This window comes from Rhinatrema bivittatum, chromosome 6 (genome assembly GCF_901001135.1).
Source record: "Rhinatrema bivittatum chromosome 6, aRhiBiv1.1, whole genome shotgun sequence".
NCBI lineage: Eukaryota > Metazoa > Chordata > Amphibia > Gymnophiona > Rhinatrematidae > Rhinatrema > Rhinatrema bivittatum.
The window spans coordinates 76,263,315-76,287,727 of record NC_042620.1 but is presented as its reverse complement, the minus strand read 5'-3'; the positions used below and the strand labels follow the sequence as shown (position 1 = coordinate 76,287,727).

The following is a 24,413-nucleotide window of genomic DNA, read 5'->3' as shown; positions in this document are numbered from 1 at the left end:
ATGAGCTTATCTTGTATGCAGGAGGCAATAGGAGTCAGCAGCACCAGAGTTTATGAATGAGTGAAGGCAATACTAAGCTTTCCTGCATGCCCTTGCCCAATTGCTACTGCTGCTCTAGGTTCCATCCTTCTCCTCCTCCTCCTCCTCCTCCTCTGCTGCTGCTGTGGGCTGCTAGATCTCGTTATTTTTTCTCACTTCTCCTTTACTGTGAAACTGGCTTCCTCCATCTTTCAATTGCCGCTTTGGATTTTTGGCCACTTCTGTCACCTCCCTCCTGGCTGTCTCTTTGGCACCCTCACCCCCCCAGTGTTTTGGCTTCCTCTGGGCCCACTGCAGTTACCTCTGACCTCCTTGCACTCTTTGCCTTCTACCCATCGTCCTGTTCTTATGTAGGATAGCAAAAAAAGATATTGTGCCAGTCCTGTGTATACTATGTGTAAATGCATGTAGCCACTTACGCCAGGGTGTATTCCTGAACAGATATAGAATTCAGAATTTATTGGGTCACTCAGTCATAGTGGACCTTGGTTGGAGACTTGCCATAAAGGAATATTCTTCTCTGGTGCAAATTTTGTTATGCAACTTCAAAAAAATCATAGACTGCTAGCTAGAATGGCTCCAAACTGGTCTGAGTTTATTTACAAGACGGTAGTTACACAAGTTGAGGTAGTTATTCAGCCACTATCTGGCTGAAAGAATTAGCAGTTCTAACTTAGCAGGCTAGCTTAACAGGATAAGGCTAAATATCAGCACTAATCATGCTAAATTAGCTATGATAAATAGCTATGTCCTGGAATGCTCCTGTCCAACCCATCATTTAGCTGAATAACTGTTTATCCAGATAAATGGTGGCCACTGAATATGACCAAATAGTCAAAAAACACCATATAACCTGATAAGTCTGGATTTATCTGGCTAACTGGAGCTGAATATCGACTTCCCTATATACTGTATATATTCCACAAGAAACACTGAATAGTCAGTTCTCATTTTCTGTGAAGAGCAGTTAAACCATGATATAAGACTTCGATGAGGAACTCCTTAGAAAGGGCTATGCCAGCTTGCACTTGTTCCAATAGAATAGCTAGAGGGATTTCAGCATGTGGCTGATTTTCTGTCTTCATAAGTAGGATTCCCTTTTTCTTCACAAGGGGTTACAGTTTACACTCAACTCCCCGACCTGGGTTGAAAGTTACTTCAAATTTCGACATCTGCTGGGAAGGAACTCACGGTGCTCACGCTTCTAGGATATTACTTAGACAAGATCCTTTAGTGTAAAGGTTCGATAAGGACGTTCTGCATAAGCTTCTCCAGGAACTTTAGGTCACTCACCTACGGAGCTAAATGGTTTTCACCTGCACAATGCTGGTTGCTTGCTTCTGTACATTCCCTTTGTGTTAATCTCCAGACTTCTACTCATTGCCCAGTTAACCCTGGGCTCTACCACTAGTGGTCTGTAGTCAGGGGGCTAATGGGATATACCACTTTAACCAGGAGCTATATACATACATAATTAGGTCTGTATTCAAAAGCTAAATTCTATCCAGATAATAAGTTAGCTGGCTAGAATTTAGTCGGATAAGTGCCCAAATCTGAGTTATCTGTCTAAATGCTTTTGAATATGGACCTCATTATGTATATAGCTAATTTATTATCTGGCTAGAATTGAGCCGGATAAGTTACGGGTGTTTTGGGGGTGTAACTGGAAGGAGTTATTAGCTGGAGAAATTAACCTGGCTAACTACAATCTTCAGAGTTAGCCAGGTAAGTTATTGGCTAATTCTGGTTGGCCTGGAGACCTGTCCTAAAAGCCAGCTTTATTCAACAGTGTGGCTGCATTACTGAATATACTATCAAAGTTAGCTGGATAAGTTTATACGGCTAACTTTGGTATCCGGACTGTTACTGAATATGGAACTTAATATGTTAAATAGAGAGATATTAAATATTGTGCCAACAGCACAGAAGTTGAATGGACTTCATAGCATATTTCTTCCAGTTATCTAATGATCTACTGATGCAGATCAAACTGTTTCTTTCCACATTTCAATTATTTTTTTTTTAGTTGCTGGCACTCTGAAGACATTTTCTAAAACACTGTAATACACTCCTTTTCAATCACCTCCTGATGTTGCAGTGTTCTACCTTTTGTGGCTTCCCAATAGGTCTGAGGCATAATCTTTACATTTTATTCAGGTTGTAAAGCCTTTGTACTGGACCTTCTCTATCTTTTATCTTGCAGTGAATCAGCACCTGTCTTTTTCTTATTAACAGGAAATGTTTGATGTTATTTTGGACGAAAATCAGCTGGAGGATGCTTGTGAACATTTGGCAGAGTACCTTGAGGCTTACTGGCGTGCCACACATACTACCAGCACCACCCCCATGACTCCCCTTCTTGGAAGAAACTTGGGTTCTACCGCACTTTCACCTTACCCTACCGCAATCTCTGGATTACAGGTACAAAGATACATCATGGTTCCAGCTAACTTTGCAGGGTGTTTCTTGATTAAAGGCATAAGCATATATTACATAGCAATTCTAACTAAGCTACAGGCAAATTAAATTTACCTTCTTAAATATGAAATAATAGTATGGTAAAAATCTATTACCTATGAAGCAAGAGCAACACCTGGTAAATTCCACATTTGTCATACAGATTCACATTTTTCATTGATTTCCTATTAAAAAAATAAAATAAAATAAAAAAATAAAATAAAAAAAATCTAAGGCAGTTTTGCCAATCCCTATCCTAAGCACCTTGAACAGACTGTTCTAGGTTGCAGGTTCACATGATTACAGAGTGTTCTTAACTAGCCAAGAAAAGTGGTGAGTGTTGCACATGGGAGAAAAGTTTTCAAAGCCAGTTACATAGGTAAAAAGAAAAGCATTTTACCCATGTAAATTGGCTATTCAAAAATTGCACTCCCTCAGCATAGCTAAAAGTTTGTGTGTCGTTCCCAGGGGTCGCGTTTAGGCCAGGGAGGAAAATAACACGCATAGGTTCTATTTTCAAATCTATGCATGTCATTTTCAATGTAAAAACACAGCCATTGCAAAAAGCAATTGCGAATGCCCAGGAGTACTGTGTACCTATGGCAAGGCTCAAAGGGATAGTATGCTGTAACTCTGCTTTGAAAACTGGTACAAAGTCTGCAGGTAAAAAGTACCTGTGGACTTTGGCCCATTACAGACTATTTAAGCATTACCTTCCCCCAAGTTATTTTTCAATATCTGTTGGCTTCATTCATTTTAATTTGTTATACCAATCCAGTGTAGAAGGAGTACAGTTTCTTCAGCTGTGACCTACAGGGTTGGCTGCAAAAGCATATGATCGCTTTCATTTATTGACATTTTGTTCAGATTGGTGAGCAGTCCCTTGTTTTCTTTGGGGAGATTCTGTGCTGGTAATTGCCATTGACTTTCTGGGATAAAATCAAACATACAGCGGTTTACCCAATGGTCCACGGGCAGTGCTGCAAGCTGCTTTGCAGGTGATTGATGTTGGATCTTTGGACCTGATTTCTGTCTTGTACTTAGCAGTAGATGGAAAGACTGCAGAGATAGGACTGGGATGTTGTTAACTGTACCTCAAGGTACAAAACATTAGAATATTGTCACTGCAAAATCAGAGTTGTGTAGGAAGATTTGATGAGGGGAATGAAGACTAAAACAACTAGTCAGCTAGGAGAGAACACCCCTCATGCTCTCCTCTAAACTCTGAACTTGCAAAGAAACCAGGGGAGGCGGTCATTAGACTAGAACATGAGCACTGGGAGGAGGCTAGCTGACCAGCACAGGGATATATATCCGAAGCTTCCAGAGGCCCCGTACCCTTTGTAGTAGAAGAGGACTGGAAGCACGCGCCGTGAGGCGCGCAAATCTCAAACCCTTCAATTAACTGAGTGAAGATCAATTTAATGGTGGTTAAAGAGGATTGGTAAGTATAGCTTTGGGAAATCTTTGGACTTATAAAAGTTTGGTGAAAGGTGAAATAGAGAGATATATTCTTTAGAGTTTGTATGTGTCTGAGGTAATAAGCAAGCCAGAGATAGTTAATTCTAGTGTCTGTCTTTCCCACCCACTCAACCCTTGATTTTTAGGCAAGAGACACTTTCTCATTAAAAATCAATCAGGGTCTTACCTAAATCATACTATTGTACCAGCCCTTATTGAAAGTTTAATCATCCCCTTATAGGACACTAGCTGAGTAATTAGTAAATTCACCTGTAAATTTAAAGTACTCTAATTCCAACTCCCTTAGTATCCTAAACTTAAATAGCAGATTAATTAGTAAATACTCCTGTAAATTTAAAGTACTCTAATTCCAAGTCCTTTAGTATCCTAAACTTAACTAGGAACTCAATAAAACTAAGATGAAGGCAGCAGTCCAGCAGCAAGAGGGGGACTTTCCAGTCTTTTGCATTGAGTGTCACATGTATGATTTTTTACCCGCCGGTGAGAGATTGTATGTGTGCACTCGGTGCAAAGAGTTCCTGGCTCTCAGGGAACGAGTCAGATCTCTGAAGGCTAGAGTAGCAGACTTGGAGGAGCTGAGGCAGACAGAGAGGTACATTGATGAGACCTTCAGAGACATAGTAGCCAAGTCCCAAATCCAATCTGGCAGCCCGAGTACTGCCTTGGATCAGAAAGGTCTCTCAGTAGGAGAACTTCACCCTGGTGTAGCAGGAAGTGATCCTATAGCAAGGACCTGCTCTCCAGGTGATGTATTGTCCTCTCGCACTGAGGACAAGTCTCCCAGGGCTGCTGCCCAGGAGGGAAGGGTTAGGCCAGCTATCATAGTTGGTGATTCAATTATTAGAAATGTAGATAGCAGAGTAACTGGTGGACGTGAGAACCACCTGGTAACTTGCCTGCCTGGTGCGAAGGTGGCAGACCTCATGCGTCTCCTAGATAGGATTATAGACGGTGCTGGGGATGAGCCAGCTGTCGTGGTACATGTGGGCACCAATGACAGGAAATGTGGGCGAGAGAGGTTCTGGAAGCCAAATTTAGGATTTTAGGTAGAAAGCTGAAATCCAGAACCTCAAGGATGGCATTCTCTGAAATGCTTCCTGTTCCACATGCAGGTCCCCAGAGGCAGGCAGAGCTCCAGAGTTTCAATGCGTGGATGAGACGATGGTACAGGGAAGAGGGATTCAGTTTTGTAAGGAACTGGGGAAACTTTTGGGGAAGGAGGAGACTTTTCCAAAAGCATAGGCTCCACCTTAACCAGAGTGGAACCAAGCTGCTGGCACTAACTTTCAAAAAGGAGATAGAGCAGCTTTTAAACTAGAACAAGGGGGAAAGCAGACAGTCACTCAATAGTGCATGGTTCAGAGAAATGTATCCTTGAAGGATACTAATGAAACAGGAGAGTTAGGGCATCCCAACAGAGAGGTTCCATTAAAAGCAAGCATAGTCTGTTGCGATCCCGGGCCGTCCCCGGGACCGCCACTCACCCCGGCGCGGTGCCTCTCCGGTTCCGCTGCGTTTTCGGGCCGTGCAGGCCCCAGGAGCGGCGCTCCCACGCCGCGCTGGTTGCCGGCGTTCTCCGCGGCTAGGCCCCACCCCCTAGCCGCGCGCGCGGCAGGCCCCAGCTCTTAAAGGGGCCAGCGCGGGAAACCTCTGCACTGCCCCCAGGATGACGTCAGACGTTCAGGGTATTTAAACCCTGCATCGAGATACCTTCCTTGCCTTGCAACGAGGTTCCAGGTTTCCTGCCTTTAGTTGCTGCATCCTGTGCTTCTTTGGTTTCCTGATTCCTGATCCCGGACTGGCTTATGACGACCCTCTGGCTCCTGATCCTGATCTGGCTTACGACGACTCCTCGGCTTCTGACTCTGGACTGGCTTACGACGATTCCCTGGCTCTCGACTCCGGACTGGCAAGCGGCGATTCCCTGGCACTCGACTCTGGACTGGCAAGCGGCGACTCTCTGGCACTTGACTCTGGACTGGTGAGCAACGACCCTCCGGCACTCGACCGCGGATCCCGTCTGACTCTGCCCCCGTGGGCTCTCCTAAGTCCCAGCGGCCGGGTTCCTACGGGCTCCTCCTGGGGGGACTCCGGCTTCCAGGGTGAATCTCCTAAGTCCCAGCGGCCGAACTCCTACGAGCTCCTCTCGGGGGAGGCTCGGCTTCCAGGGCGAAGACTTCCTCACCACTGTGTCAGCTCCATCCGTCTTCCTCTCCCTTGCCTAGCCCTTGGTCGCAAAGGGCTTTCCAGGGCCTTCCTCGGGCCAGCCACTTCTCCGTCCTTGCCGCCTCCCGGTCGGGGCTACTGCTACTACCTCGCAGTACTCCATCTTCCGGTCCCGACCGGCCCAAGGGTCCACGAACCCAACAGATTGCAAGGCCATGGACCCGGCGGACCTGGCCGGCCTCAAAGCCATCCCGGGCATAGCCCAGAAACTGCAACAGCAACAGTCCTGCCTCGATACTCTGATGTCAGCAGTCCAGCGCCTGGCGGATCGCGTTGAGGGGACCTCTGCAACTCGCCCTGTAGCATCCTCGTCCCAGGCCAGCGCCAGTTCGCCTGTCCCGGTACAGATGCCAGCACCGCCTAGATATTCCGGAGACCCGAAGGCGTGTCGGGGGTTTCTCAACCACTGCTATATCCGCTTTGACCTTCTGCCTGCTCAGTTCTCTACGGACCGGTCCAAAACGACCTACATCATTTCTCTCCTGGACGGGAAGCCCTTGACCTGGGCTTCTTCCCTCTGGGAGCGCCAAGACTCCCGCTTGAATAACCTTGTACTCTTCGTCAAGGCCTTCCGGAGGATTTTTGATGAGCCATCCCGAGCCTCCACGGCCGCCTCAGAACTCCTCCAGTTGCGACAAGGTAATCGCACCCTAGAAGAATATGCGATGGAGTTCCAGACCCTGGCCACTGAGCTGGCCTGGGGGGAGGACAGCCTACACGGGATATTCCTGGAGGGTCTTTCCCCTCGGCTCCAGGATGAACTCGCGGCCCGGGAGCTCCCGGACGACCTCCAAGAGCTCATCGAATTGGCTGGACGAGTGGATCGACGCATTCAGCTCCGTTTCTGAGAGCGAAGGTCCGTGCAGGGACCGGTCGCCCGTCGTACCACGCCACCTTGGGCCCGACCTTCACCCTCTGTGACAGCTGCCATCCCGCCGGAGGAACCCATGCAGTTGGGCCGAGGCCCTCTCTCGGCTGAAGAACGAAGGCGTCGACGCTCGCAGGGCCTATGCCTCTATTGTGGTGGTAAGGGGCATTTCCTGGCTCGCTGCACAGAGCGTCCGGGAAACGCCAGAACCTAGAGTCTAGCGGGGAGTTGACTCTAGGCAGTATCTCTCCAGACTCCCCATGCACTGTTCCAGCTAAACTCTGTCTTCCTGGAGGAGGGTTCGACACCCTGGCGCTGCTCGACTCTGGGTCCGGGGGGAATTTTATCCTCCGTGATCTGGCGCAACAGCTGCAGCTTAAAATCCTGCCTCAAGAACCTCCTTTGCGGGTATCATCTATCCAAGGGGTTCCCCTTCCAGGGTCCATTACTACTGGTACGCGCCCTCTCCAGCTTCAGGTCGGGCTCCTTCATAAGGAGGAGATCTCTTTCCTCATCCTCGAGAGATCCATTCACCCGCTCATCCTCGGACTGCCCTGGCTAAGGAAACACTCGCCAGTAATCGACTGGCACTCGCTTCAGATCACGTCTTGGGGACCAGCCTGCTCCCACAGTTGTCTTCCGGCTCGTCCGCTTCAGATCCTTCCGCTTCTGACAGCTCCGCTGACAGTACCACCACAGTACCAGGCCTTCCGGGATGTCTTCTCTAAGGAGAAGGCTGAGTTACTTCCCGAGCATCGCCCCTTCGACTGTGCGATCGACTTACTGCCAAATACCACGCCTCCGCGTGGTAGAGTTTACCCTCTGTCCTTGCCTGAGACCAAGGCCATGTCTGCTTACATCAAGGTGAATCTAGACCGAGGATTCATAAGACCCTCCAAATCCCCCGCAGGCGCCGGCTTCTTTTTCGTGGCCAAAAAGGATGGGTCCCTTCGGCCCTGTATCGACTACCGGGGTCTGAACCAGATCACCCGACGAGACCGCTATCCGTTGCCCCTGATTCCGGAACTCCTAGATCGCCTGCAGGGGGCCCGTATCTTCACCAAATTGGACCTTAGAGGGGCATACAACCTCGTACGGATACGACCGGGAGACGAGTGGAAGACCGCCTTTAACACCAGGGACGGTCATTATGAGTACCTCGTCATGCCTTTTGGTCTCTGCAACGCCCCAGCCGTGTTTCAAAATTTAATGAACGAGGTACTGCGCGACCTCATGTACACCTCAGTCATAGTCTACCTGGACGACGTATTGATTTTTTCCCGGGACCTTGAGGAACATCGCCAACACGTGCGCCAGGTTTTGCTAAGATTACGAGAAAACCGACTGTATGCCAAACTGGAGAAATGCCAGTTCGAAGAGGAATCCTTGCCCTTTCTGGGGTACATCATCTCCTCGACTGGTTTCCGCATGGACCCCGATAAAGTTGCAGCTATCCGGAAATGGCCACAGCCTATGGGGGTAAAGGCGCTCCAGCGGTTCTTAGGCTTCGCCAACTTCTACCGCCACTTCATCCCGCAGTACTCCACCTTGGTGGCTCCTCTTACGGCTCTCACACGCAAGGGTGCCGATGCCCGGAATTGGACTCCAACCGCCGTAGAGGCCTTCCAGACTCTAAAGGAGGCTTTCCTTCAAGACACCTGTCTCCAGCACCCGGATCCGGTACGCCCGTTCATAGTGGAGGTGGATGCTTCGTGGCTGTAGGGGCCATCCTGTCCCAGATTTCCAGAGACGGTAAAGCTCGACCATGTTCCTATTTCTCCCGGAAATTTTCGCCTGCCGAAAGGAACTATGGTATCGGGGACAAAGAACTACTGGCCATTAAATTGGCCTTTGAAGAATGGCGCCAGTGGTTGGAGGGGGCCCAACATCCAATCGTAGTGTATACGGACCACAAGAATCTGGCGTACCTATCCCAAGCATAAAGACTCAACCCCCGACAGGCACGCTGGTCACTCTTTTTTAGTCGGTTCGACTTTTCACTTCGGTACCGACCGGCGGCCAAGAATATTAGGGCGGACGCTCTCTCACGCACTTCAGAAATGGAAGACACCTCTGAACCCCCTCAGTACATTCTGGATCCAGCGAAGGTCCAATTGTCTGCCACCGACTTAGCACCTGCCGGGAGGACGGTAGTCCCACTCCGCTCAAGGAAAAGGGTCCTAGCTTGGGCGCACGACTCACTGACGGCGGGTCACCCCGGGATCTCCCGGACTCTGGAACTACTAACCGAGTTCTATTGGTGGCCACGGGTAAAGGAGGATGTCCGTCTTTAAGTCCAGTCTTGTCCCACATGTGCACAGCAGAAGTCCTTACCAGGCCGTCCCTGGGGTCTCCTCCAGCCACTCCCTGTACCCACGGAACCGTGGACGCACATCTCCACGGATTTTGTGGTAGAGCTGCTCCCCGTCCCAGGGTAAAACGGTGGTGTGGGTCACCATTGACCGTTTCTCGAAAATGGCTCACTTTGTGCCTCTGGCCAAGTTACCCACGGCCCCGGAGTTAGCTGAACTGTTTATCCAACACATCTTCCGTCTGCACGGCTTGCCGCAGCACATTGCCTCGGACCGAGGGCCCCAATTTACGGCGAAATACTGGTGGGCGCTCTGTAGAAAATTTGGGGTTCAGTTAGACTTGACCACGGCATTTCACCCCCAGGGCAACGGCCAAGTGGAGCGCACGAACCGAACCCTGAAGGCGTTCCTCCGGGCTTTTGTAGGGGAACAGCAGGACAACTGGGCTGCCCTTCTTCCGTGGGCAGAGTTCTCTTACAATCGCCATCGACACTCTGCCACGCTACAGTCTCCCTTCAAGCTGGTTTATGGAAAGGTTCCCAAACCGCCACTACCGTTATCGATCTCTACATCCTCGCCAGCGGCGCAATTGACGGCCAGCCAGATTCAGCAGCTTTGGCACTCCACACAAGAAAAGCTCCGTCACACCGCCGCACGCTTCAAGGCTTATGCGGATAAGTCTCGGCGACCTGCCCCAGTGTTTCTGCCTGGCTCAAGGGTATGGCTCAGCACCAAGAACATCCAACTTCGTCTGCCCTCCATGAGACTAGCGCCTTGTTACATTGGTCCTTTCCAGGTAGCCGAACGTGTTGGCGCGGTTTCCTACCGCCTGCGTCTTCCCTCTACCCTTCGCATCCATGACGTCTTCCACGTCTCTCTCCTCAAACCGGTGGTCCTCTCCCGCTTTCGACCCTTGCCTCCGAAGCCCACTGCTGTTACTTCCGACCCGGGAGCCACATACGCGGTTAAAGAGGTGCTGGATGTCCGGTTCCGTCGCCATCGCTGGGAGTACCTCCTGTCTTGGGAGGGCTACGGGCCCGAGGAGAACTCGTGGGAACCTTCCTCTCATATCCTGGATAAGGATCTCCTTCGCCGGTTTCATCTGGCTCATCCGGCCAAACCCCGGCCTCCTGGGAGGGGGCGCAGGGGGGGGGTACTGTTGCGATCCCGGGCCGTCCCCGGGACCGCCACTCACCCCGGCGCGGTGCCTCTCCGGTTCCGCTGCGTTTTCGGGCCGTGCAGGCCCCAGGAGCGGCGCTCCCACGCCGCGCTGGTTGCCGGCATTCTCTGCGGCTAGGCCCCGCCCCTAGCCGCGCGCGTGCGGCAGGCCCCAGCTCTTAAAGGGGCCAGCGCGGGAAACCTCTGCACTGCCCCCAGGATGACGTCAGACGCTCAGGGTATTTAAACCCTGCATCGAGATACCTTCCTTGCCTTGCAACAAGGTTCCAGGTTTCCTGTCTTTAGTTGCTGCATCCTGTGCTTCCTTGGTTTCCTGATTCCTGATCCCGGACTAGCTTACGACGACCCTCTGGCTCCTGATCCTGATCTGGCTTACGACGACTCCTCGGCTTCTGACTCTGGACTGGCTTACGACAATTCCCTGGCTCTCGACTCCGGACTGGCAAGCAGCGATTCCCTGGCACTCGACTCTGGACTGGCAATTGGCGACTCTCTGGCACTTGACTCTGGACTGGTGAGCAACGACCCTCCGGCACTCAACCGCGGATCCCGTCTGACTCTGCCCCCGCTGGCTCTCCTAAGTCCCAGCGGCTGGGTTCCTACGGGCTCCTCCTGGGGGGACTCCGGCTTCCAGGGTGAATCTCCTAAGTCCCAGCGGCCGAACTCCTACGAGCTCCTCTCGGGGGAGGCTCGGCTTCCAGGGCGAAGATTTCCTCACCACTGTGTCAGCTCCATCCGTCTTCCTCTCCCTTGCCTAGCCCTTGGTCGCAAAGGGCTTTCCAGGGCCTTCCTCGGGCCAGCCACTTCTCCGTCCTTGCCACCTCCCGGTCGGGGCTACTGCTACTACCTCGCAGTACTCCATCTTCTGGTCCCGACCGGCCCAAGGGTCCACGAACCCAACATAGTCCATATGCCTATATGTAAAAAATCACCGAAGCTAATGATTTCTGAATTATCCTTAACAACTGAAAAGCAGGTTGTTAATACAAACAAAAAACACACACTTTGAAATGTCTGTATGCCAGTGCCAGAAGTCTAAGAAGTAAGATAGGAGAGTTAGACTGTAAAGCAGTAAATGATGAGATTGACATAATTGGCATCACAGAGACTTGGTGGAAGGAGGATAACCAATGGAACAGTGCTAAATCAGGGTACAAATTATATCGCAGTGATAGGGAGGATCAACTTGGTGGGGGTGTGGCACTTTGTCTGGGAGGGTATAGAGTCCAACAGGATAAAGATCATACAAGAGACTAAATGCTCAATACAATCTATATGGGTAGAAATCCCATGTGTGTTGGGTAAGAATATAGTGATAGGAGTATACTACCGTCCACCTGAACAAAATGGTCAGACAGATGATGAAATGCTAAGAGAAATCAAGGAAGCTAATCAATTTGGCAGTGCAATAATAATGGGAGATTTCAATTACCACTATACAGAAACAGTTAATAAGTATTGTGCAACGAACCACACTTATCTCACAACACACGTTGCAAAAGATTTTTTAAACTTTTATGTGCAGAAATTTATCTCACTATGTGGACCATCATACCACCCTTGGTTGATTCAGGCAGTAAGCCACGCTTTCAACCACAATGGGTCACTTTTAATCATCGGTCCGATACAGTCTTTTGAATTGCTTCAATTTTCTACTTTATTTAATTTGCTTTTTTTATTCATTTTTTGTCCATTTATAATAAAATGTCTTTTAATGATGTTAGAAGCGGAATTGCCTTACTTGAGCGGAGCACCGCCGCGCTTCCGAGCTGTTACCTTCACTCACTTGTGCAGAGCGTCACTGCGCTTCCAAACCTCTATTTTCAACACTGCCGTGCTTAGTGGGCAGGGATTTCCGATCAAAGGTGCTCGTGTAACTTAGAGCTCCTAAGTTTCTGCACATAAAAGTTTAAAAAATCTTTTGCAACGTGTGTTGTGAGATTTCAATTACCCCAATATTGACTGGGTAAATGTAACATCAGGACTTGCTAGAGACATAAAGTTCCTGGATGTAATAAATGACTGCTTCATGGAGCAATTGGTTCAGAAACCAACAAGAGAGGGAACTATTTTAGATTTCATTCTTAGTGGAACACAGGATTTGGTGAGAGAGGTAACGGTGGTGGGACCACTTGGCAATAGTGATCATAACATGATCAAATTTAAATAATAACTGGAAGGGGGACAATAAGTAAATCTACAGCTCTAACACTAAACTTTCAAAAGGGAAACTTTGATAAAATGAGGAAAATAGTTAGAAAAAAACTGAAAGGTGCAGCTGCAAAGGTTAAAAATGTTCAACAGGCATGGACATTGTTTAAAAATACAATCCTAGAGGCGCAGTCTAGATGTATTCCACGCATTAAGAAAGGTGGAAGGAAGGCAAAACGATTACCTTCATGGCTAAAAGGTGAGGTGAAAGAGGCTATTTTAGCTAAAAAAAAAAAAAAAAAATCCTTCAAAACTTGGAAGAAGGATCCATCTGAAGAAAATAGGATAAAACATAAGCATTGTCAAGTGTAAAACATTGATAAGACAGGCGAAGAGAGAATTGAAATGAAGTTGGTCATAGAGGCAAAAACTCATAATAAAAACTTTCTAAAATATATCCGAAGCAAGAACCTGTGAGGGAGTCGGTTGGACCATTAGATGACCAAGGGGTTAAAGGGGCTCTTAGAGAAGATGAGGCCATTGCAGAAAGACTAAATGAATTCTTTGCTTCCGGGTTTACTAATGAGGATGTTGAAGAGATACCAGTTCCGGAGATGATTTTCAAGAGTGATGAGTCAGACGAACTGAACCAAATCACTGTGAACTGGGAAGATGTAGTAGGCCAGATTGACAATCTAAAGAGTAGCAAATCACCTGGACCGGATGATATGCATCCTAGGGTACTGAAGGAACTAAAAAATGAAATTTCTGATCTATTAGTTTAAATCTATAACCTGTCATTAAAATCATGCATTGTACCTGAAGACTGGAGGGTGGCCAATGTAACCCCAATATTTAAAAAGGGCTCCAGGGGCGATCTGGGTAACTATAGACCAGTGAGCCTGACTTCAGTGCCGGGAAAAATAGTGGAAACTATTCTAAAGATCAAAATCATAGAGCATATAGAAAGACATGGTTTAATGGAACACAGTCAGCATGGATTTACCCAAGGTAAGTATTCCTTAACAAATCTACTTCATTTTTTTGAAGGGGTTAATAAACATGTGGATAAAGGTGAACCGGTAGATGTAGTGTATTTGGATTTTCAGAAGGCATTTGACAAAGTCCCTCATGAGAGGCTTCTAAAAAAACTAAAAAGTCATGAGATAGGAGGCGATGTCCTTATGTGGATTACAAACTGGTTAAAAGACAGGAAACAGAGTTAAGGATTAAACGGTCAATTTTCTCAGTGGAGTAGGGTAAACAGTGGAGGGCCTCTGGGATCTGTACTTGAACCGGTGCTTTTCAGTATATATATAAATGATCTGGAACGGAATACGATGAGTGAGGTTATCAAATTTGCTGACGATACAAAATTAGTCAGAGTATTTAAATCACAAGTGGATTGTGATTACATTACAGGAGGACCTTGCAAGACTGGAAGATTGGGCATCCAAATGGGAGATGAAATTTAATGTGGAAAAGTGCAAGGTGTTGCATACAGGGAAAAATAACCCTTGCTGTAGTTACACGATGTTAGGTTCCATATTAGAAACTACCACCCAGGAAAAAGATCTAGGCATCATAGTGGATAATACTTTAAAATTGTCGGCTCAGTGTGCTGCAGCAGTCAAAAAAGCAAACAGAATGTTAGGAATTATTAGGAAGGGAATGGTTAATAAAACGGAAAATGTCATAATGCCTCTATCGCTCCATGGTGAGACCGCACCTTGAATACTGTGTACAATTCTGGTTGCCGCATCTCAAAAAAGATATAGTTGCGATGAAGAAGGTACAGAGAAGGGCAACCAAAATGATAAAGGGGATGGAACAGCTCCCCTATGAGGAAAGGCTGAAGAGGTTAGGCCTGTTCAGCTTGGAGAAGAGACAGCTGGGAGGGGATATGATAGAGGTCTTTAAGATCATGAGAGGTCTTGAACGAGTAGATGTGAATCGGTTATTTACACTTTTGGATAATAAAAGGACTAGGGGGCATTCCATGAAGTTAGCAAGTAGCACATTTAAGATGAATTCGAGAAAATTCTTTTTCACTCAATGCACAATTAAGCTCTGGAATTTATTGCCAGAGGATGTGGTTAGTGCACTAAGGGGCAGATTTTCAAAGGGTTACGTGCGTAACCCCCGAAAAGCAGATTTGTGAGGCAAGACTTGCCTTGGGTAAAGCCATGCTGACTTTGTTCCATTAAACCATGTCTTTCTATATGTTCTGTGATTTTGATGTTTGGAACACTTTCCACTATTTTTCCTGGCACTGAAGTCAGGCTAACCGGTCTGTAATTTCCCGGATCTCCCCTGGAGCTCTTTTTAAATATGGGGGTTACATTAGCTATCCTCCAGTCTTCAGGTACAATGGATGATTTTAATGATAGGTTACAAATTTTTACTAATAGGTCTGAAATTTCATTTTTTAGTTCCTTCAGAACTCTGGGGTGTATACCATCCGGTCCAGGTGATTTACTACTCTTCAGTTTATCAATCAGGTCTACCACATCTTCTAGGTTCACCATGATTTCGTTCAGTCCATCTGAATCATTACTCATGAAAACCTTCTCCAGTATGGGTACCTCCCCAACATCCTCTTCAGTAAACACTGAAGAAAATAAATCATTTAATCTTTCCGCGATGGCCTTATCTTCTCTAAGTGCCCCTTTAACCCCTCGATCATCTAACGATCCAACTGACTCCCTCACAGGCTTTCTGCTTTGGATAAATTTTAAAAAGTTTTTAACTGTGAGTTTTTGCTGTTCTTATGTTTTTGCTGTTCTTATGTTCTTATATTAAGAGAATTAAACATCCAATAATTTAAAAATGTTATACATTTCTCAAAATACCAATAAAATATTTAAAAATAGTAGAACATCAAATAACACCTAATAATTAATTAAAATTAATAAGGATCTAAAAATTTGCTCTCCATACCTGTGACCTTTTAATTGTTCTGTATTGGGGGAGGTGGGGGGCTCAACAAACTTTATCTTCTCTCTCTCACACACAATTACACATTCATTCTCTCATACACATGCCCATACCCTCACATATACTCCCTCTCTCTCCTTTGCACAAACACTCACAGGCTCTCATGCACACATTGTGTGTGTGAGTCTGTGTGCAGGTGTGTGAGAGCCTATATGTGACACATAGGCTTACACATACACACTTTCATTCTCTCACACATGCCAATGTGTGTGTATGTGAGAAAGTGTATGAGAGTATGAAAGAGCCTTAGTCTATGTATGAGTGTATGTGTCACAGGTACTCTTACACACGCAATGGGGCGGATTTTAAAAGGCCTGCGCGCGTAAATCCTTCCGGATTTACGCGCGCAGGGCCCTCACATGCCGGCGTGCCTATTTTGCATAGGCCGCCGGCGCACGCAAAGCCCCGGGACGCGCGTAAGTCCCGGGGCTTTGGAAAAGGGGCGGGGAGGGGGTGTTTCGGGGGTGTTCCCGAAACGACACGGCGTTTCGGGGGCGTGCCGCAGCATTTCGGGGGCGGGCCCGGGGGCGTGGTGCCGGCCCGGGGGCGTGGTTGAGGCCTCCAGAGCAGCCCCCGGGACCGGAACCCGGAGCGGGGATGCCGGCCGGCGCGCGCAAAGTTACGCCTGCTTTTAGCAGGCGTAACTTTGCCGACAAAAGTAGGGGGAGGTTTAGATAGGGCCGGGGGGGGGTGGGGAAGGGAGGGGAAGGTGGGGGGAGGGTGAAGGAAAGTTCCCTCCGAGGCCGCTCCGAAATCGGAGCTGGGCTCGGCGCGCGCAGGTTGCACAAATGTGCACCCCCTTGCGCGCGCCAACCCCGGATTTTATAAGATACGCGCGGCTATGCACGTATCTTATAAAATCCAGCGTACTTTTGTTCGTACCTGGTGCGCGAACAAAAGTACGCGATCGCGTATTTTTTTAAGATCTACCCCAGTGTGTGAGAGAGCCTATGTGTGTGTGTGTGCATGCCTGTGAGAACCTATATGTGACACATTCGCTCACACACAGAATTAGGCTGTCACACACACTTTTTCACATACATACACATACTCTTACATGCACACAGGCGCGCTCACACACACATATACATACAAGCTCTTTCACACACACATTCACATGTGCTCTCACACATGCACATGAGCTCACACATGCACTCACTCTCAGGGCCTTTCCACCTCCTCAGGCCCCAGCAGGATGACTCTGCCACATGTCAGCCTTACTTCTGTGTTCAGACCATGGCAGGATGGGCTCTGTCACAGCTTCGTCAGCCTTCCTTCCATCTTTGGGCCATAGCAGAAGAGGATTTTTCGCAGCCCCACCAGTCTTCCTTCTTAATTTGGGCCTCAGCAAGATGGGCTCTGCTGCAGCCCTGTTGTCCTTCCATCTTCAAGCTATGGAGGGATGGGCTCCACCACAGCCCCAATGGCCTTCCTTCTTTCTTTGGGGCTGAGGTGGGATGAACTCTACCATGGCCCCTGCTGGTCTTTTTTCCATCTTCAGGCTACAGCAGGATAAGGGTTGCAGTGGGTCCATCAGCCTTCCTTCTATCTTTGGGCTGCAGCACAAGGCAGCAAAAATGCTAGCACGAGCCCTGGTGAACATCCAAATTTTGAAGAATTTGAATAGCTCTCAGACAGGAGAAAAGAAGCCTGGCATAGAGAGAATTTCAGTAATCCAATGTGGTAAGCATGAATGCCTGAAATTACTCTTATCTAAAATATCTCAGATGACACAACAAGCTCAACTTAAAATAACCTGTTTATAAAACCATTTGAATTTGTGGTTTGTAGGAAAGACACAAATCAAAATGGAAACCCAAATTCTGTGCAGAATCTGAAAACTGGAGTAAGCTCCCATCAACAAATACAAATTTTCCATGTAAGACAAACTTGACTTTTGTGAGAAGCAAAGAACTTCTGTTTTTAATAAATACAAAAGCAAGTTACTAGCACATACCCAAGAATTGATGCCAGACAAACAATTTGTAATAAGATAAGATAACTCAGTAAAATAACTCAGATGATAAGGAATCCGTTACAGCTGGATGTCATCAGTGTATATTATAAACTCAATTTTTAACTGGTCTAACAAAGGACAAAGGAGTTACATATTAATATTAAACAATATGGCAGATAATACTGACTCTTGAGGAACACTATAATCGCAGAAGAAATCAGTTAGACCACTCATCATTAAAATGAACCTGCTGTTCTCATTCTTCAAGATAGGATACAAACCATTGACCCACAACTCCTCTGATGCCCAGCTGCTGTAATTGTTTTAATAGTATTGAATGCTTAATACTATCATATGCTGATGTGATATCCAAAAATACAGCCACAACTGTCTTACCAGCATCGATCTATCTGAGAAGAAAATCTGTCAGTGAAAGAGTTTCTGTACTATGATTATGATAAAAGCCACACTGGTGAGGGTGCAAGATATCTGAAAGGAAGCTTTCTAACTAAGCATTGGAGATAGGGTGATAACCTGAGGGGGAATCCACAGGCAAGTTGCCATTCTGCAGAATAGGCTGGGCAAGTTGCCCTTCTGGAGAATAGGCCGGGCTTGTTTCAACCTACTAGAAACCCTACCCTTGTGCAATGATAAATTAACCAGTTGAGTCAATACATCCAGAAAATCTTCTCTAAGCAAGGATGGGCAAGGATCTAACAAATAAAAACAACTCTTGGCATAAAAATATTTCAACTTCCTCAGTCCTAACACTCTGAAATGGTTCCCACTTGACACAATGGGAATCAATAACAGGTCAAAAAGAGAATCCGTAACTATGGACTTCTCACTCAAATACAAAATACCGTGAGGGTCACCTATATCCCCCTGCAGTTTATCCATGACCACAGAACATTTCATAACACTAAAGTCTGCAAACATCTGAGGATCTTTCAATAATTTATGAATAGTGAAAAAGAGCTCATGAGAGTGACTTAAAGATTTAAATAGTCGAGCAGAAATATAGTCCTTCCTCGGGGACTCAAAAAGTATTCTATACTTAAGAAGCATAGTGTATTGTATTGTGAATAGGTAACTGCTGATGGGTTCTTCCGCCATTTCCTTTCCGACTGACACATTGATTGTTTTTTTAGCTCTTAAGTCACTGTGTGGGAGGAGCAATTTTCTCAACAGTACTTGAAAGATAAAGAGGGATAAAGAGTCAGATAATGCATCCACTGACTCACAAGACAGATTACATTTAGCCTGAATCCATTCTTCGTTGAACCTAGATGGATCAATCATCCCTCGTCTAGTCTTAGAAATAGTTCTAGTCACACATTAGAAAGAACTTAGGACTAATTTAAAGTGAAAAGAAATGAAATAATGAGCTAACCAAGGCAGAGTTTTTACACTGAGATTATGAAAAAAATATTGTTTATGATAATTTTTGGAAATAGTAAATTGATGTAAGATGTGGCCAGCTCTGCGAGTAGCAAACGTCAACAACTGGACAAGATACAAAGCCATCAAGTACACTTGATAATCCTGAAAAATATTTTTAGGCTTGCTCATAAATATTGAAATTTCCTAAGAATAATACTGTGTCAAACTTCAACAAAAAAGAAATGAAAAAAATAAGAGTTGGGAAGATCTTGACAAATTATATCTGGTGGATATTAACCAATGACCAGTCCCAAAACTAAACTACCAGATTCTCACAACCATTCCCCAAACTTTAAACTGAAAGTTTATAGATTAACACCCCTCCTCGTCTCCTATCATCTTTAACATGCTGGGAGAAAGAGTAATCATTTGAACAAAGAAAATTGAGTAAAGGAATATCAGTTTGTGTAAACCATGTTTTACTAAGACATAAAGGGGTAGATATTAAAAAATATATCCATTTAAGTTAGCCGGATAGAGTTATCTGGCTAACACAGATGGATATTCTGCAGCACAGTTTTGCCGCTCAATATCTCTGGATAAATTGCCACTTAGCCAGATAGGTATTACCCAGCTAATTGAGTAGGTCTAACTTAGCTGGGTAACTTAACCGGCTGAGGCTCAATATCACTGCTTATCTGGCTAAGTAGCGCCACCCTGTTATGCCCATTGCCTATCCCCAAGTTAGATGGGTAAGATAGCCAGGTACGTAACTTAACTGGTTAAGTGGTGGCCATTGAATATACAATGGCCAGTATTTAGCTGGTTAAGTTTGACTTAACCAGCTAAGTGCCATTTCAATATCAGCCTCATCATGTCTAAATTTATTTATTTATTTTATTTATTTAAAGGCTTTTATATACCGGAGTTCATGCACTTGTGCATACCACTTCGGTTTACACAGAACAAGGAACAGAAAATTACATCAAACAGATTGAACAATTAAACAAATATACAATTACATCCAACAATTGGGTATAAATAACATGGCTAACTTAGTAGGAACTTAGAGTTTGAGGTAAAGGAGAGAAATAGTACCAAGTGGTAACAGAACAATGTTAATAGCTAAATAATAAATATAAATAGTAAATACAAATTCTTATAATAAATACAGGTGTTTACAGATTACAGTCTTCATGAAACGTTTACGTCTACAGAATAGGGTTAAGTAAATAAGAACTGGCGGTTATTTCTATAGGAGTGAAGACTTCAAAAACTGAGGTTACATCTGGATTAAGAGGTATTGGTGTAGCATGCTCAAATATTTAATGATTTGGAATTGTGAGACCAAGGATAAAAATTAGGAGTTGTTTGATATGATTATAAAAGCGAGAATGATTCAAGTTCTGGGATGTGGTTCTGAGCTAGACCTTTAAGTGTAGGCTTTTGTAAAGAGCCAGGTCTTGAGTTTCTTTTTGAATGTTCGAGTACACGTTTCGAGGCGAATGTCCGTGGGGAGGGCATTCCAATGAAGGGGGCTGGCAGTCGAGAATGCACGTTTCTTGAGTGAGGACTTGGCTGAAGGTACGTGTAAGGTGCCTAAGTATCTGTTTCTGATTGGTCTTGAAGACTCGTGTAGGCGAAGTGGAAGGCTTAGATCTAGCGACGTTTGTGAATGGATGTTCTTGTGTGTTATAGTTAGCACTTTGAAAATGATTCTGGATCTGATGGGGAGCCAGTGTAAGTGTTTTAGTATGGGTGTTATGTGTTCACTTCTGCTGGTGTTAGTAAGAATCCTTGCGGCGGAGTTCTGCAACATTTGTAGAGGTTTTGTGGTTATGGTTGGAAGGTCTATAAGCAGAGAGTTGCAGTAATCGATCTTGGAAAATAGTATTGTTTGGAGGACTGTTCTGAAGTCCTGAAAATGCAGGAGAGGTTTCAGCTTTTTCAGAATATGTAGTTTATAATAGCATTCTTTCGTTGTGTTCTTGACAAATTCTTTGAGGTTCAGCCTTTTGTCTAAGGTGACCCCCAGGTCTCTTACTTGAGTGGAATTGATCATTGGTGGTGAGGTTAGGTTGTTGGTAGGCTGAAGGTTCTCATCTGGAGTGATAAGCAAAAGTTCTGTTTTTGACGTATTAAGTACTAGGTTAAGGCTAGATAGGAGTGAGTTTATGGACTGTAGACAATTGTTCCAGAAGTTGATGGTGCTGGAGATGGAGTCAGTGATTGGTAGCAGAATCTGAACATCGTCTGCGTATATGAAGTGTGTGACCTTAAGACTTGAGAGTAGATGACATAGGGGGAGAAGATAGATGTTAAAGAGGGTGGGGGAGAGAGAGGATCCTTGGGGAACTCCGAAAGAGGATTTGACCGGGAGGGAATCCTTGTTGCTGATTCTGACCTTGAAAGTCCTATTGTGTAGGAAGGATCTGAACCATTCCAGGGCTGATCCTGAGATGCCTATGTCTGAGAGCCGGTCGATCAGGATAGAGTGTTTTACGGTATCAAACGCAGCTGATAGGTCGAGGAGAATCAGGAGGTATGGGGTCTTTTTCTCCAGACCTACAAGGACTCTGTCAGTTAGAGAGGTTAGGAGGGATTCCGTACTAAGGGATTTGCGGAATCCGAATTGGGCTGTTGTGAGTATTTTATGCTCTTCTAGGTATTCAGATAACTGTTTGTTGACTATCCTCTCCATAAGTTTGGCTACAAATGGAAGGTTAGCTATGAGGCGAAAATTAGCTGGGTCTGTAGGGTCCAAGTTGGGTTTTTTGAGGAGAGGTTTGAGGGTGGCTAGTTTCAGGATGTCTGGTACTAGTCCTTGGGTTAGCGAGCTATTAATTATCTCTGCTAAGGGCTTCGCTATGATGTTCGGAATGGTGAGTAGGAGTTTAGAAGGGATGGAATCTGTCGGGTGAGTGGAGGGTTTCATCTTTTTAAGAGTCATTTCGATTTCAAGTGAGGAGATAGGTTCGAATGAATCTAGGTTTATGTTCTGGTTGCGTGAAGGAGTGATGATAGAAGGAGGTACTGTGTTACTGGTTGCCAGAGGGGCCATTAGCTTGAGAATTTTGTTTTCAAAAAATTGAGCAAGCTCTGTGCATCTTGATTGTGCTTGATCATCTGGGATAGTTGGTGAGGTGGGTTTTGTGAGCTCTGAGACATATGAGAACAGTGCTTTGGGATCAAAGGAAAAATTGTGAATTTTGTGGGCATAAAAATCTTTCTTTGTGCGAAGGATGTTGTTTCTGTAGTTGTGCATGAGGGTTTTGTACTCATTCAGTGTAGTGTTGGAAGGATTCCTCCGCCATGCGTGTTCTTTTTTTCTCAATTCTAATTTGATGGTTTTTAGTTCCTGCGTGAACCATGGTTTTTTGGTTTTGCAGGCTGGGTTGATTTCTTTGGTTTTTTGAGGGCAAAGTTTTTCTGCCACCTTGTTCGTAATGTTGTGCCATGACGAGGTGGCTGTTTCTGCGTCTGAAAGGTCAAGATTGGCGAGTTCCGAAGATAGGAGAGAGGTGAGGTCCTCTCTAGAGCATGAGTTCCTGTAGTGAATTGTGGTTTTGGTGTTTGGAGATATGGGGTTGTCCTTGATACAGAGATTAGTTGTTATCATCAGGTGATCTGACCATGGGATAGGGGAGCATTGTGGTGGGGAAGATTGTGAAAGGCCTGAGTTGATGAATATAAGGTCCAGAGTGTGCCCTGCTTTGTGCGTGGGACCTTTAACAATTTGAGAGAAGCCCATAGCCTTAAAAGAAGATAGTAGCATATCGCAATTGGCGGATAAAGGGATCACGTCTGTGTGAATGTTAAAGTCTTTTCATGATCAATGTGGAAATAATATCTATCTTTTTTATGAAGAGATGAAATGTTAATGTAACCCACGGACAAAACTGTATTGGGAAGCTGATTACTAAAATAATCAAAAGCATTTCATGGAGGATAAACCAAAAAACTTTAGGGCCGGATTTTAAAAACTTACACGCGTAAACCCCAGGGATGCGTGTAAGTCCCGGGGTTAGCCAAAGGGGCAGTCCGGGGGCGGGGCTAGAGGCTGAAGAATAGGCCGAGCAGATAACCAGGAATTCCCAGATGCCTCTGCTGTAATGTGGCCTGTCAGAGGTGAATGAACTCTGAGAGACTTTCTGACTATCACAGATTCGAAGGATGTAGAAGATTTAGGAAACTTGTAAGTTCTGCACAGAAGGCCAGAAAAGCATCAATGACTATTTGCACCACAATACAGAGATACTGGGTCCAGGCTGCAGGCTTTTGTCTTGCAGATGCCTATTTCAACTGACAGGAGCCAGGTAAATGAAGATGCCCCTGAGGGTGCAGCTTTAATTAAATCCTGGTGCCACAAAACGGAATTCATGCTGAGCTTCTATTCAAACACCAGACTTGTTACCTGTTTATACAACAAAGAATATCAAGAGAAGAACAGAAGAACAAAGCCAGCAAAGTCATGATTGATAAAGGAACTTTTTTATGGTGGGAGGATATACAGGTTTAGTTGGTTAGGAATTCTCAGAATGGGGGGAGTGATCCTCACAGGCATTTCCTATACATGATAGATTGTCATGACAACAGCATAAGGTATCTTTGTAAAAAAGTCTTTGGGCAGTCACGTCATTCATTCTGGAAGCTTCGGGAATGTTGTATTTTGATTATATAAGTCAGGGCATGTCAGAGATTCACTGAGATGCAAGTTATTACTAATAGAGGGCAGTCATATTGCATCTCCCAGAACACTTGTCTTGGTCTTTCTTATAAACAGCTGAATAAATTATATTTTAAAATCTTTTTCTGAATCGAAGTGTTCTGATTGCCCTGTCCCTGTGTACAAAAATTATATACAAGGCGCCCGGCACAGCGCCCATTTGCCTTAATTGGAGCGGACTGGGCAGGAACTGTGGAAGGCCCCAATGCGTCACCGTGCATACTTGCAATAGTCTACCCCCCCTTGCATGCGCCAACCTGGCATTTTATAACATGCGCGCGCCAGCGCACGCATGTTATAAAATCACACTTCCATGTGTGCGTACCGGGTAGCGCACTTAACATTTTAAAATCTACCCCTTAATGTACATTTGTTCAGCTTACCCAAATGGTGGGGTGGAATAGACAAAGGGTTATACTGAACTTTCCCAAAGATTACAGGGATTTGTTCTTTATTTATTTATTTATTTTTAGTTTTTATATACCGATCTTCTTACATTAGATGCAAATCAAACCGGTTTACATAGAACAAAGAGAAACTTGCCTGATGGCATTACATGAAACAATGAACATTTATGCAACTTTAAATAACATTTCCCATTAAGAAAAAAAAGATAAATCTCTACTAATAAAGGTC

The 24,413-nt window shown here is 45.6% G+C and overlaps 1 protein-coding gene across 3 annotated transcripts in view; it reads left to right on the top strand.

The window, feature by feature from the left end:
• CACNB4 (calcium voltage-gated channel auxiliary subunit beta 4) overlaps positions 1–24,413 on the top strand; it is a 396,197-nt gene that overhangs the window by 368,054 nt on the left and 3,730 nt on the right. For all 3 annotated transcript variants that reach the window (XM_029605496.1, XM_029605493.1, XM_029605495.1), the window contains one exon: positions 2,275–2,460. In XM_029605496.1, the coding sequence (XP_029461356.1) occupies positions 2,275–2,460 (186 nt within the window). The remainder of the gene's footprint in view (positions 1–2,274; positions 2,461–24,413) is intronic.